Below are 13868 nucleotides of genomic sequence, written 5' to 3'. Positions count from 1 at the left end.
TAGTTTAGTCCTTGATTTGTTGAGTCTTTGTTCCCCATGACCGCCTAGGACTGCAGCCGCTGTTTTTTAAGTGCCGACTATACGCCCGCTGCTGTGCTGGCTTCACCTTCGTCCTTTGGTCCTCGCAGCATCCTCGAGACTGGGTGTGGTGTTATCCCTGTCTCCAAATGAGGAATGGGAGCGCCTGGGAGGTGGCTGCCCTGGGACGCAGCCAGAGGGAGGGCCCCGATGCTGTTCAGTCTCTGATCCAGAGACAGTACTCAGCGTGGCATCTGCGTGGTTGCCTGTGTTTGCTTCTTTGAGAAACACACAGTTTTATCACCATCACAACTAATTTACAGAATGCTTGAGATCCCCCATCTTCCTCCCTTGGTGATGGTGTGAGGCATAGGACTTGGATTCTGACCTTAAGCTTCTTGCTTTCTAGTTCCCTGAAGCTTGGCGAGAGTGGGAAAAGGCCGGGGGGGGGGGGGGTCTCAGAAAACCTCTCCGCTGCTTACCAGTATTTCTGGAGCTGAACCAAGTTCTTGCCCCCTTGATTGAAGGAACTCAGCCTCACAGAGCTAGTTCCCCAAGGACACGTGACTAAATGGAATTCCTATTTCCATAAGATATGAAGATATATATTAAGATAAGACACTCAGATATTCCTAGTGTCTTGGTGATTTGGCCCAGGCATCAGGAAGTAGGAAGGGAGCCCATGGAGTCAGTGAATCCAAATTTATAAGATGCTCTGCTTCAGGCAGGGCCTTCATATCCTCTCTCATCTTTAAATCTGAGAAGAAAAGTAGTTTGATGATACTGTTTTCAGGGAAAACTACATGTGAAATCAGTGCTAAAAATCCAACTTTGCCTGGTACAAGAAAAAAAGGCGGGAGGGTTGGTATCAAGTCCTGGGACTTTCAGATGTTAAATGGTCTAGTCTGTGTCTCAGACTTAGGAGAATGTCATTGCTGAGATGGAAATGCGGACTGCTTTAATTTTATTATTGTTGATCAGTTGCACAGTCGTGTCTGACTCTTTGTGACCCCATGGACTGTAGCCCGCCAGCCTCCTCTGTCCATGGGATTCTCCAAGCAAGAATACCAGAGTGGGTTTTCTCGTTCTCCTCCTGGGGATATTCCCAACCCAGGGATCAAACCCGGGTCTACCTGCATTAGCAGGTGGATGCTTTACTGTTTGAGCTACCAGAGAACTCAACAGTCTGGCGGGAAACAAAGATTAGATAATCCCACAAGTCAGCATACAATCACAGCTGAGTTGAGCGTGGTGAAGGAGAGGCACGGGTCCTGGAGAACGTGAGCGGGGCTGATGCTGGAGCATCCAAAGGTGCTCCTTGAACTTGCTACAATCAGGGTCACCTGGGAGCTCTGCTGTCCACGGCGTGGGGGCGGGGCTTAGGATCCTGCTTTATAAACCTCCCCAGCTGGATCTAATTTTGGTGCTGCCTCCGGCGAGACGCGGAGAGCGATAGGGAATTGGGGAGCATCTTCCAGCCCTATGGAGCAGCCCGTGCAGGACCCCATGGGGGAAGGGAGCAGGCACCTCAAGAAGGAGCTGCTGAGAGAAGGTGGGTGGGGAAGCGGGGAGGTCAGAAATGGGGAGAGGGAGAGAATCTGGTGTCTCACAGGGCCTAGCGCCCTCCTGCCTCTTCCTCCAACGTGGACAGAGCCAAGAGAACAAGACTCCCCAGGAGTGGCTGGGTGACAGGCTCCTCTGGGGCCACGGGGGTCCCAGGAAGCCACAGGATGAGTAGGCGGAGCCTGGGGTGAGCCTCCTGGGGTGTTGCTGGGGGGCATTGCTGGTTGGGGGTGTGTCACTGGTTGGGGGGCACGTGTGAGAAGTCGGGCAGCATGGGTTGCCCTAGGAAGCGACCTGGGTCAGGGAGGGGACAGGGATGTGAGCTCAGTACCCCCTCGTACCCCTTAAACTCTGTGCCGACTGTGTAATGAACACACAGTGATGAGAGGAGACCTGAGAATGTTTGGCTGTGGCCTCCTGGGGCAAGTGCCTGTTGGGCTGATAGTTTCAGTCCTGCGCTTGTCCAGAAAATGCCTGTACCTACTGCAGGTGAGGTCCAGCTCTTGGTCAGGCCTGGTCTGTCCCTAACTTGTCCTGCAGTTGGGACAGCACAGTTCCTGCTGGGTTGATAAGAATCTGTGGCCTTGCGAGTTGAACCATCCACCCCCCACACAGTTGAGAAGATGGCCTTCCCCTCCCCACCTGCCCAGCTGGGCCGGTAGGTAGCCAGGAGTGCCCCACTGTGGCCAGTCTCCCCTACCCCAGCCTGGACTTCACACTGGGGGGCACCTGGGAGGCCAAGTGAGCCTGTGATAGTAACCCAGGGGCCCAGAGTGGCCTGGAGTCCTTTACAGCCCCAGGAATTCGCACTGGGACCCCCTTGGCCAGGCAAACCCAGGAAGGTCCTCTGCCCTGCACAGGTGGGCACTCACGTGTACGTGGACATGCCCCCGGCTCCAGAGTTTGCCCACAAGGCAATCAGGATCATGGCAGCATGAGCTGGCTGTGGACGGGCCTGCAGGGGTGCCCGTGCATCCCTGAGACAAGCCTGTGTCCAGCGAGTGGGTTTGCCCTCCCTGCTCCTGGTGAGGGGGGCGGTGTGTTATTTTGTGATACTGTGAACACGTGCTTTGTATGAACTCCTCTGAGTTCGCCTTGGTTCCTGAAGCTCTAAGAATCTGCCGGATCCAGGAAGGACCCTGTTGGCATTGCTAGGAGACTCAAGATGGGACTGGCTCCGCCTGGAGTGAGGAGCTGACCTTTCCCTCACTCTGTCTTCACTGCTTTGGCTGGGGATGTGTCTGTGTCAGGCAAGGGCTGGCCAGCATCCCAGCCAGCCCCACATGGGGTTCCCCCGTCCAAGCACATGGAGTAAGGACAGGAGTACCCCCGCTTCTCTGGCCAGTTGCTCTGTGTGAGTGACTTTCTCCCGAGTGACTTTCCCTGATCCTCCTGTGTGTGTCCTCTTGGCTTTGTCTTAAATAATTTAAGGACTTTCATTCTGCATCAGTGGTCCGAGAATGAGGTGGTGGTTACCCCTATGCTGTGTTCAAGTGACCTAAGAGACCACGGGGTTCCTCTCCTTGGGGCGGTTGGCAGTGACAAGTCAAGTCTGGCAGGAATGCCGGGGGCAGTGTCTGTCTGTCTGTGTGTGCATGCATGCGTGTGCTTGCACGGTGTGTGTTGCATGTTTGTGGCATATCCTCTCTCTCCGTGGCTGCTCTGTGAATGACCCCGGCTCATGCTCCCCTCTGCCGCCCTTGGAAGGGCCTGGCGGGGACAGAGCACCGACGTACAGTGAGGGGAGCAGGGGACCAGCTGCCCACAGCTTCCCTACCCCCCAGCGTTGCTTAGCAACGACCCAGCCACCCGGGCTATTTTGAGAACTGTAACTTTTCGTTGAACATGATTATGAGCCGGAGCTCTGAGCACAGCCCAAAAGAGTCATGCAAACCTGCTAAGCTGTAGAAGCAGGTGGAGGAACCCCAGAACCGTGTGTTGGGGTGCAGCATTTCTTGAGCCCTGTGGAGGGTGGGGACTTTGGGTCTCTTTCAGGTTCAGTGTTCTGACCATTTTGTTGATGAGGAGGATGGAGATACCTTTATTATTAACAGGGATCATCACCAGCAGCAAATGAGCCACCGCTTCTAAAATTTAGGGTCCCCATCTATATAGGACCTAAAGGGGTGGGGGGCTATGCCGCTCAGGTGAGGCAGTGCCAGCACAGTACCTACAGTCCTGCAAAGCCTCAGTCGGTGCCGGCTGTCACCTGTCACCAACGGACAGGTAAGCTGGTAGCAGGGACTGTCACGGCTGTGGGCCAGGCGTGTGTAAACCAGTCATGAGAGAGGGCCCAAGATGCTGTAGTTCTGAGCTTGGTGACCTCTAATTGTGTCCACTGGGCGAGTTCTCTTGGCTTGTGTCTTGGTCTTTTCCTGGGGTGGGGTTGGTTGACTGCTTGTCAGATCTGGCCAAGGATCTGTTTTTGTAAAGCCCCTTGAGCTTAAAATGGTTTAAAACTTAAAGTATTCTCATAAAAATAAAAAGGAGTATGGATCTTGCGGCCTGTGGTCCAGAAAGTCAAAAATAGAAATACTGGTCACTTCTCTTTTCTGGGAAGGGGTCACCGGTACCTGGTCTAGACCCTGCCCCCGGCCAGGTGACATGGCTGCACAGATGTCATCTTATGAGCCCCAGATCTTCAGACTTCTGTCTTTTCTGCCCTCTCCACCTGCCTCCCCTGAGGGGACATGCAGCAGACGAACAACAGTGATGACAAGCGCGTGTCCCTCCAGAGTGTCTCATCACGGGCCTGGCCCGGGTCCTGGGTTGGGGAGGGCCCTGTTCAGGAAAGGTGTTGATAACACATGGGCAGAGGGGCCCAGGCGAGTGGCCAGACCATCACCCTTGTCATCCTCTCCCTCTTCCTCTTCAACAACAATAATGAGGGTAATGGAAGCACATGCATGGTGTCTGCTTTATGTCAGACATGTTGTAGACATTAATTCACTGTATCCTTGCACTGACTCTCTGAAGCAAGGAGTTATTAGCCCCATTCTACAGTAGTGGAAGTTGAGGCCTGGAGCCATTTGCTGCCTGGGCACAAGAACTGGGGGCAGTGGGGTGGGATGGGTGGAGAGGGAAACCTTATACTTTTTGTCCCACCTGGACACTTTGGGAAGTGGGAGGGACATGGCCACCTGACTTAGGCAGTGGACTCCCGGCTCTGAAATAAATCCTCCCCCTGCCTCCGTGTTCTCCAAGCCAGGCTGGCACCCTACGGTGCTGAGCAGGCCAGCTGTGTGGATGTGCACAGGTTACGCTGACACCCCACCCCATGGTGGCCGGGTGAACCAGCCATGGGGATTAGGGTGTGCAGGGGGCTGTGTGGGTGCTATAAGCCCAGGGCTGGGAGCTGTGTCTCAGAGCTGACCATGATTGACTGGCTGGGCCTCCAGCCTGGACCTGCACTGTGTGGTTGTGTGACCTGGACCAATCAGCCATTATGCTCCAGAGCATCGAACCCCTCAACACTAAGATGTGACCCCAGAAGGGCAATCAACCAGGCAAGGGCCAGACCCTCAAGGGTTCCAGCCGCTGAGCCCCAAGCAAGGGGTGGTGCCAGTCCTTCTTGAGGTGTCCTGCTAGGAGTCTGGTATCCTCCGTCCTGGGATGGCCACTGTCTAGACCAAGGACTCCCTGATTCCCGCTCAGCCCTGGGCTGGTGATGCCATGTGTGGCCGCCCAGAGTTTAAGTCTCCTGTGGGAGGTGGGTAAGGATTGTCTTGTTAACCTGCAGATTTCCAGGGTTGGCACAATGTCAGATCTGACAAACGAGAAGCATTTGTGTGTTGGGGACCAAATGGTGGGATGGGGGTGCTGAAGTGGAAGGTTATTTATAGCCACAATGGTAATAACCTAGCACCTCGGGGATGGACAGCAGTCAGCGCTTGTCATCACCTATCTGGGTGCCCTTGGCTGGTGGGACAGGGGCATCACAGAGGCTCAGGTGTGGGTTGGACGTGGTGCAGGTAGAGGCCAGGGCAGGTGTGCTGTTGTGACACTGGTGCTGCCCTAGGGAGACTGGAGATAGAGAAGAGTCCCCAGGGTGTGTGGGAGCAATGCAGGGTACCACCCCAGGCCTGGGATGGTGGTGTTCCAGGAAGTCACTTTGTGTGAATGAGAGCCAGTAGGAAGGGAGTCAGGCTCGGCTGACAGCTGACATTCTTGCAGATGCTGAGAACAAAGCATGCAGTCCCGACGGAGAGCCCCGTGCCACACAGAGCGAACCCTCCACACCCCGGCAGGAGCCGCTGCCTTCAGAGGAAGCCGCGCCGGGAAGCCCTTTGGCCACAGGGACAGACCAGGCCTCCCTGGATGAGCCGTTGGCCTCGGATAACCAGGCAGACGATGCAGGTATTGATTGGACACTGGGGTTGAGCTGCTCCGAGGATGACTGTTGACCTGGGTGAGACAAGGATCCTGGCCCGCGCTGGGCAGCAGCCTTGGTGGAAGGCTGTCTTTAGAGGCAGCAGGCCTGGTTCATTCCTTTGAGGTATGGTCAGTGTGACAGCAGCTACTGACCTTTATCGTAACGCTGGCGACCCCAAGGGCTAACACTGACCTTTATCATAACGCTGGCGACCCCAAGAGCCAATACTGACCTTTATCATAACGCTGGTGACCCCAAGAGCCAATACTGACCTTTATCGTAACGCTGGTGACCCCAAGAGCCAATACTGACCTTTATCGTAATGCTGGTGACCCCAAGAGCCAATACTGACCTTTATCATAACACTGGCGACCCCAAGAGCCAATACTGACCTTTATCATAACGCTGGTGACCCCAAGAGCCAATACTGACCTTTATCGTAATGCTGGTGACCCCAAGAGCCAATACTGACCTTTATCATAACACTGGCGACCCCAAGAGCCAATACTGACCTTTATCGTAATGCTGGTGACCCCAAGAGCCAATACTGACCTTTATCGTAACGCTGGTGACCCCAAGAGCCAACACACGTGGCTGTTTGTGTGCATGACGCCGTTCTAAGTGCTGTCACGTATGTTGGCACATGGAACCCTGGAAGAACACCCAGATGACCGATGCTGTTGCCCGCTTTCACTTGTTGATGAAAAGGGGGTACACAGGTAACTCATCCAAGGATTTTTTTTGTCGTTTTAGTTGTAGTTGTGTCTGACTCTTTGTGGCCCCATGGACTGCACTGCCCCAGGCTCCTCTATCCATGGAATTCTCCAGGCAAGAATACTAGAGTGGGTTGCTATTTCCTACCCAGAGATCAAGTCCATGTCTCCTGCACTGCAGGCAGATTCTTTACCTTTGAGCCACCAGGGAAGCTCCAAAGGTATAGAACTAGAAACTCGAGAGCAATGTCTTTGACATCAGCCTGACCTGGGTTTGAGATGTGACTGAACGCCTCACTGTGTGACCATGAACGAGTCACTTAGCCTCTCTGAACCTGTGTCGTCAACTGTAAATGGTGTCATGTTGCACGCACCTCTTGGGGTTGCTACAGTGAAACCACTTAGCTTAGTTGTCACTCACAATGAGGGCTCACAAGTGTTTGCTGCTGTCATCATCACCTTTATGCTCATCATCACTTTTGTCATCATCATTGTGGTGGCGATAGTGGTAAAGAATCTGCCTGCCAATGCAGGGGACTAAGAGATGAGGATTCAACCCCTGAGTTGGGAGGATGCCCTGGAGAAAGAAATGGCAACCCACTCCAGTATTCTTGCCTGGAGAACCCCATGGACTGAGGAGCCTGGCGGGCTACAGTCCCTGGGGTCACAAAGAGTCAGACACGAGCACACACATACATTGTGGAAAAGTAGCCCTTTGGGGGAGGTCGATGCGTTAACTCCTGGTGTTGGGTTGCTTGCCAATGCCCCCCAGAGGCCCTGACACTAACAGCATGCATGTTTGGGGATGTGTGTGCACCTGAGTTTTGCTTTGAATGGGGACTCCCCCGGGTCTCTGGCAGCGCTGTAGGTAACAAATCTTGCACCGAGAACATGGACCAGGACTGCCACTCCAGGCTCTTCTGGAAGCCTGACCTTGAGTGAAGCCCCTTCAATGAGGAAGTGGATTGAAATCTAATGCAGAGACCTTAAACTCACCACTTCCAACATTGCCTTTGCTTAAAACCCAGGAGCATTCACAAAAATTCACGTGTGTAGCTAGCTGCTTTTCAGCCATCAAAGTCCACGCCCCCTGGGCCCTTGTTCCCACACAGTCACTGTGGCTGGGAGCTGAGAAGATTAGATTCAGTGATTTGGGTTGACTTTGGGCTTTTGTGTTTGGGGTGATTCCTGGTTTTGTGTGGATGGTGTGGCATTAGCCATAGAACATTCTCCAAAAGTCCCGGGAGGACCCGTTGTTTTGATGTTAAGCGGGACCGGATTCTATGGGGCTGGGGCTGAGCTCCGGTGTTCCCACGCGTACGTGAATTTAAAGGAAAAGTGGCATTCAGGGAGCATGTTCTCTGTGTGCTGGATTATCTTAGCCCCATTTAAAAATATTTTATTTCTGGTTGCGCTGAATCTTCATTTCTGTATTCAGGTTTTTCCCTATTGGTGGTGAGTCGGGGCTCCTCTCCAGTTGCCGTACTGGGGCTTCTCCTTGCAGCGGCTTCTTTTATTACAGAGCACGGGCTCATGGGCTCAGGAGTTGTGGTCACAGACTTAGTTGCCCTGTGGTATGTGGGTTCTCAGGTCCCTGACCCGGGGTCGAACCTGTGTCCTCTGCATTACAAGGAGAATCTTTTATCATTTTACTACCAGGGAAGGCCCCCACTTTGTAAAAATTAAATTTACTTATTTTTAATCAAAGAATAGTTGCTTTACAATATTGCGTTGGTTTCTGCCAAACACCAGCCTGAGTCAGCTGTAGGGAAGTCCCCCATTTTTTTTAAGATGGACCAGAGCGATTAAGTCACTTCCCTGAGGCCACAGAGCGCATCAGTGGTGAAGCTGGGATTTGATTCCCAGACATGCTCTTAAGTATAACATTCGACAGCCCCAACTATAGCTAGACTTTGCTGTGCTTCTGGCATGTTCTGGAATGTGGGTTGTTCTGTCATCTAGAGGAGGGTCAGCAGATTGCTGGCTACAGGTCAGGCCCAGGCTGCCTTTGTCGGTACAATCAGCTCGTGGGCTGGCACCGTGAACCTGGACCAGGCAGAGATAGCACCCTCCCTGTACTCAACACCAGCCTCGCAGCAGGTGTCCGTATATCACCAGTGTCCGCTGCCAGGCCCGAGTTGCCAAAGCTCTCTTCTGGGAGTTGGCCAGTCTCCTGGCCCATGTCCAAGCGTGCTGGGTGTCACTGGGGTTCAGTGAAACTGACCATGGCAGCGGTCCCCCCAGCCCACCCCGTCCTCCTCTCAGGCTAGTCTCTCTCAGCTGGTGGGTGATAACTGGTTATAAAGCAAGCCCCCCCACCCATCCGCATGTCCCAGGCAGAAGGACTTCGGCTGGGAGCTCAGTGGGCGAGCAGCGACCTCTGCTGGTCAGGACAGGAAGGGACACCCTGAGGGTGGAATTCAAACGCAGTGAACATGCAAAACTGATGTCCGCTTTTACATTAAAAAAAAAAAAATCAAACAGCATTTGAGATGTTAATGTTTCAGCGTCACAGTATTCTGGAATTCAGTGGTAGCTGTATGCTCACACAGGGTGTGAAGGAAGATGCTGATTTAGAGAGGAGATGCTGAGATACCAGTTCTCCAGACTAGGACCCTTCAGACTGGTTGGGGTGTGAGGGCTCAATGTGTGATGAGTTTTGAGGAAAGAATCACAGGAGGTTTGGGCTGCAAGTGCCTTGTGTGTTGAGTCCCAGATCCCTAAGAGCACGTGGGGACCCACATTCCACCTTGGGCCGGTGGGGTGAGGGCACCTCCACAGGTCTGCTGGAAGCTTACCCTGAGATCTCTCTGGTTGAAGGGCTATGGCCACTGACTCCCAGAAATCCAGAGCCACCCTCTCCGCTAGCTGCATGGTGATTTATATGAATTTAAACCAAAACCAATTTAAAAATCCAGCTCTCCTGTTCCATCAGCCACTGGTCAGGTGCTCACTGGCCAGTCTGGCTGCTGCAACAGAGAAAGAGGAAGCATCTCTATCATCTGAGAAAGGTCTGCTGGGCAGCCCTGGGGGTGACAGGTGGCCCCACATCCACCTGGGTGGGCAGCCAGGGGAGTTTGCTCTTCGTGTCCGCCAGCAGAGTTTTCTGCTGAGACCAACAGACTTTATAGGTGTAAAGTCGAGCCCTTTACAGTAAGATTTGCTGCCCCTATTTTAGACAATAAATTTGGGCCATGATATGAAAGTGTTAGTCATTCAGTCTTGTCCGACTCTTTGCGACCCTATGGTCTGTAGCCCTGTAGCCCACCAGGCTCCTCTGTCTATGGGATTGTCCAGGCAAGAATACTGGAGTAGGTTGCCATTCCTGAGACCTTATAACCTGCAAAGTCAAAGCCCTTTATACAACAGTTTGCCACCCTCTTCTTTAGAGACTAGATTTGGGGCATCACGGGTGGGAGGAAAGGAGCTTGAAGGCCACTGCTGAGGTCCAGGCAGAGGCTGGAGTGGCTGACACTGAGAGGACAGTATTTCTGAGAACTGTTTTGGGAGTAGTGTGCCCAGGATGTGTTCATGCATTGGATGGTGAGGAGGACAGGAGAGGGACGGAGCCTTGTGTCCAGTCTGGGCGGACAGCTGGGGGCTGCGGGACCATGAACTGAGTCTGGTGAAGGTGGGGTTCCGTCTTGATCAGTGTCATTGTGCACAGCTCCTCGGAGGGTGCCTCGGCAAAGACACCTGTGAGATGGATGGGTAGATAAGTGAGAGAGAAGAGGGAGTGGGGAAGGATTTCTCCTGGGAAATCAGGAGATGGGTTTGCCTGTGTTTCATTTTGATGTTGCCCTCTAGACACAGGTGTCAGAGTGGCTAATAATGGATGAGTCTGGAGTGCTGGGAAAGGGTCAAGGGTCAAGGGTCGGCAGAGATGGGATGGATTCTGAAGCCAGAGGACTGGAGGAGAGAATTAGATGAGAGAGTGAGTTAAGGAGAAGAGGACCGAGGGCTTAGTGCTGGGGCAGTCCGGAGGAGCCTGAGAGGGACTGAGCAGGTGAGACCAGCGGGAGGGTACCAGGGGACATGGTGTCCAGGAGCCACAGAGGAGTGGAAAGGGGTGGGAGGATTGTGCTGAGACAGCCAAGTGGACCTGTTCTGGCCAACACGGGTGTGGAGACCCTGACCCTGGGCTGCTCTGTCTCCTTGCTAACCCTTCTCTCGGTGACCCTCCCAAGGGAACCTGTGGAACCCAGTTCAGACATGCCCACCTTGTCCACACTTCCAGGTCCCAGCGAGGAGACCAAGGCCCAGAGGGAGAAACTGGCCTGTTGGAGTGTCCATGGTGACTTAATATCAAACAGCTGTGGGTCTCATGAGGGGCCGCCCTCTCCACGAGACCCCACAGAGCATCTCCTCAGAAGTCTGAGTAGTGTCTGCCTCAAGCAGGGGCTCTCAGCCTTGGGCATCCCTCTGGAGGGGACACTGGGCAGCGTCTGGAGACAGTCTGGTTGTCTCACAGCATCTGGTGGATGGAGCCCATGACTGCCATTCCAAAATGCTTTTCTTCCTGGCAGAGTGGCCTGTAACTGTCCAAAGTGCTGAATAGCTTCTAACAGCCGCTTTGTGATCTCATGGAGGTCTCCCTCCCTCCCTGGTGGTGGGCAGGAGCGGGTATTTTATACAGATGAGGAAACTGAGGTTTAGCGATTAGAGACCAAGGTCATGCTTCTTGAATAAGTTGATCACAACAGAAGAAAAGGATGGATGTGGGAGAGTGGGGGGCCTGAGGCCAGGTGAGTCATTCCTCTGTCACCTGTCTGCCCTGAAACCATGACATGGGGAGCATGCTGGGTGCTCAGAGGGTAGGAATCAAGCCTGGAACTAGTTCTTCAAGCTCATGCCAGCCCCACTCCTGGTGCTTGCATATGCAAGCATGGCCACTGAGGGCCTGGGCCAGGAGCATGGCCTCCCAGGAATCAGGGTCCACTGCCCTGCGCTGATTTACACAGACCAGGAGACCCAATACAGTCACAGGGCTGCTGCCCATGTGGAGAAGAGGGATGGTTCTCACTCGCCTGTGGCTCAACAAGGAAACCACACGTCTGTTTTTACTCAGAAGCAGAACATTTCTTTTAATATTTTTGCAAAACTTTTTTCACTAAAACAATCAGACTTGTAGACTCTTAGAAGAAACAGGTAACAGTTCATAGGATATAACATTACTATTGAAGTCTAGGAGTCTTAAAAAATTTCTATGAACAAATCATACTTTTGAGGACAGTTTTATTGAGTCAGTTGCAGTGTGGTGGATGACCCTAGAGCCCATTATACAGTGTGAAATACAGTCAGAGAAAAACAAATATTATGTATTTTTGTATGTGTGTGTGTATATATATATATATATATATATATACACACACACACACACACATTCAATCTAGAAAAATGATACTGATGAACCTTTTTGCAGGGAAGGAGTGGAGATGCAGAAGTAGAGAACAGACTTGTGGACACAGCAGGGGAAGGAGAAGGTGGGCAAGTTGAGAAAGTAGCTTTGACATATGCACACTATCATGCGTAAAACAGATGAGTAGTGCTGTGTGTGCATGCATGCTCAGTCATGTCCGACTCTTTGCAACCCCATGGACTGGAGTCTGCCAGTCTCCTCTCTCCATGGAATTCTCAACAGGCAAGAATACTGGAGTGGGTTGCCATTTCCTCCTCCAGGGGATCTTCTCCACCCAGGGAACCAACTCACATCTCCTACATCGGCAGGCAGATTCTTTATTGCTGGACCATTATGGTCCAGATAGCTAGTGGGAAGCTGCTTTATGACACAGGATGCCTGGCCTGGCTCTCTGTGATGACTTAGAGGGGTGAGTTGGGGGGAAGGGAGGTTCAACAGGGAGAGGAGATATATATATATATATTTATAAATACACACACACACACACACATATATATATATATATATATACACACACACACACATAAAATTGTGACTAACCGCATTGTTGTATGGCAGAAACCAAGACAACATTATAAAGCATTTTTCCTCCAATTAAAAAAAATTCAAGTTAAAAGCTAAATAAGGCAGATGTAATAATAATAAAACCATAGTGTTTTCATGTGCATATCCATGCAGGATATAAAGTGAGGGTCATGCTGTAATTGCTGTTCTCGGTGATACAAACCTGACTCTGACATCTGCAGTGGGTGGGAAGGGGACATTTCATCAGGATTTGGGAGGCCCAGCCGTTCTGCATTTCCATGAGCTTCACAAGGGAGAAGGTCTGGCCAGAGAGGTCTTCAGCTTCCAACAGGGGCAGTAAGTAAATGGAAATGGTGATGACAGTGGGGTGTATGGGACGTGCAGTGTCCCTTTTATAGTTTCAGAGATTTGTGAGGATCAGACCTGCCTCAGTCAGCACCACGGACAGCACCCCTCCCTGCTAGGCATACTCCCTGACTGATGATGGGTGAATACTACACAGTGACTTTGGGGCCAGCTTTGCAGAGGGAGTTAGGATCTTCCCCCATAGGTGGTTGCAGAGATGAAATTACATGATGTGGGGCAATGCCTTGCCCAGGGCTGGGCACCTGGGATGTGGTCTGAGAGAGTAGGGAGGCTGGGGTCCCAAGGTGGGGGTGGGAGGCCGCCTCTCTTCTTGTGTCAGGGAAGGAGGAATGGTATATCAGGGATGGCAGGTTTGTGTTTGAGCTCCCCTGCACCCCCTGGTCTGATGACTTCAGTTTCCTCTGTAAAGCTGGAGGTGAGGCTGCAAGGGAGGAGGGAGTAAGAAACTGTCGAGGTAGAAGAGACACAGAGAAGGTCTGAAGGTGAGTGACTGCAGGATGGAGCAGAGCCAACGGTGTGGAGGGAGGTGGTCCTGAGATGCCAGGATGGGGGTTCCCGTGTCACTGACTTTCTTCCACAATGCTCCACAGTGATGGGAGCCAACAGATGGAGGCTGCATCCAGAGACGGGGTTTTCCTAATTAGCTAGGTGGAGAGGAAGCATGGCAGAGGGCTTGAGGGGTGTTGGTGAGATGGTGGTTGAGGGATGGATATGGTGGAACTTGAGCTGGAGAAAGAGGAGGGGGAAAGGAGAGGGTTGATGGGTGGGGAGAAGGCACAGGGGTGGACAGGCAGTGCTCCTGGAGGGGGAGTAGCCTGACCAGCAGCTGGAAGAAGAGGGGATAGGGGCCTCTGGGCTGGCTGACCCTTCCTCAAAGCTAAACCCCTGCTTC

The 13868-nt window shown here is 52.6% G+C and overlaps 1 protein-coding gene across 3 annotated transcripts in view; it reads left to right on the top strand.

The window, feature by feature from the left end:
• The window catches only part of PHACTR3 (phosphatase and actin regulator 3), a 208873-nt gene that overhangs the window by 121670 nt on the left and 73335 nt on the right, over positions 1-13868 (top strand). For all 3 annotated transcript variants that reach the window (XM_070472452.1, XM_020905162.2, XM_020905163.2), the window contains exon 4: positions 5755-5937. In XM_070472452.1, coding sequence (XP_070328553.1) covers positions 5755-5937 — 183 coding nt within the window. The remainder of the gene's footprint in view (positions 1-5754; positions 5938-13868) is intronic.

Source organism: Odocoileus virginianus, chromosome 9 (assembly GCF_023699985.2).
Source record: "Odocoileus virginianus isolate 20LAN1187 ecotype Illinois chromosome 9, Ovbor_1.2, whole genome shotgun sequence".
Lineage (NCBI taxonomy): Eukaryota > Metazoa > Chordata > Mammalia > Artiodactyla > Cervidae > Odocoileus > Odocoileus virginianus.
This window is presented reverse-complemented; position numbering and strand designations above follow the sequence as displayed.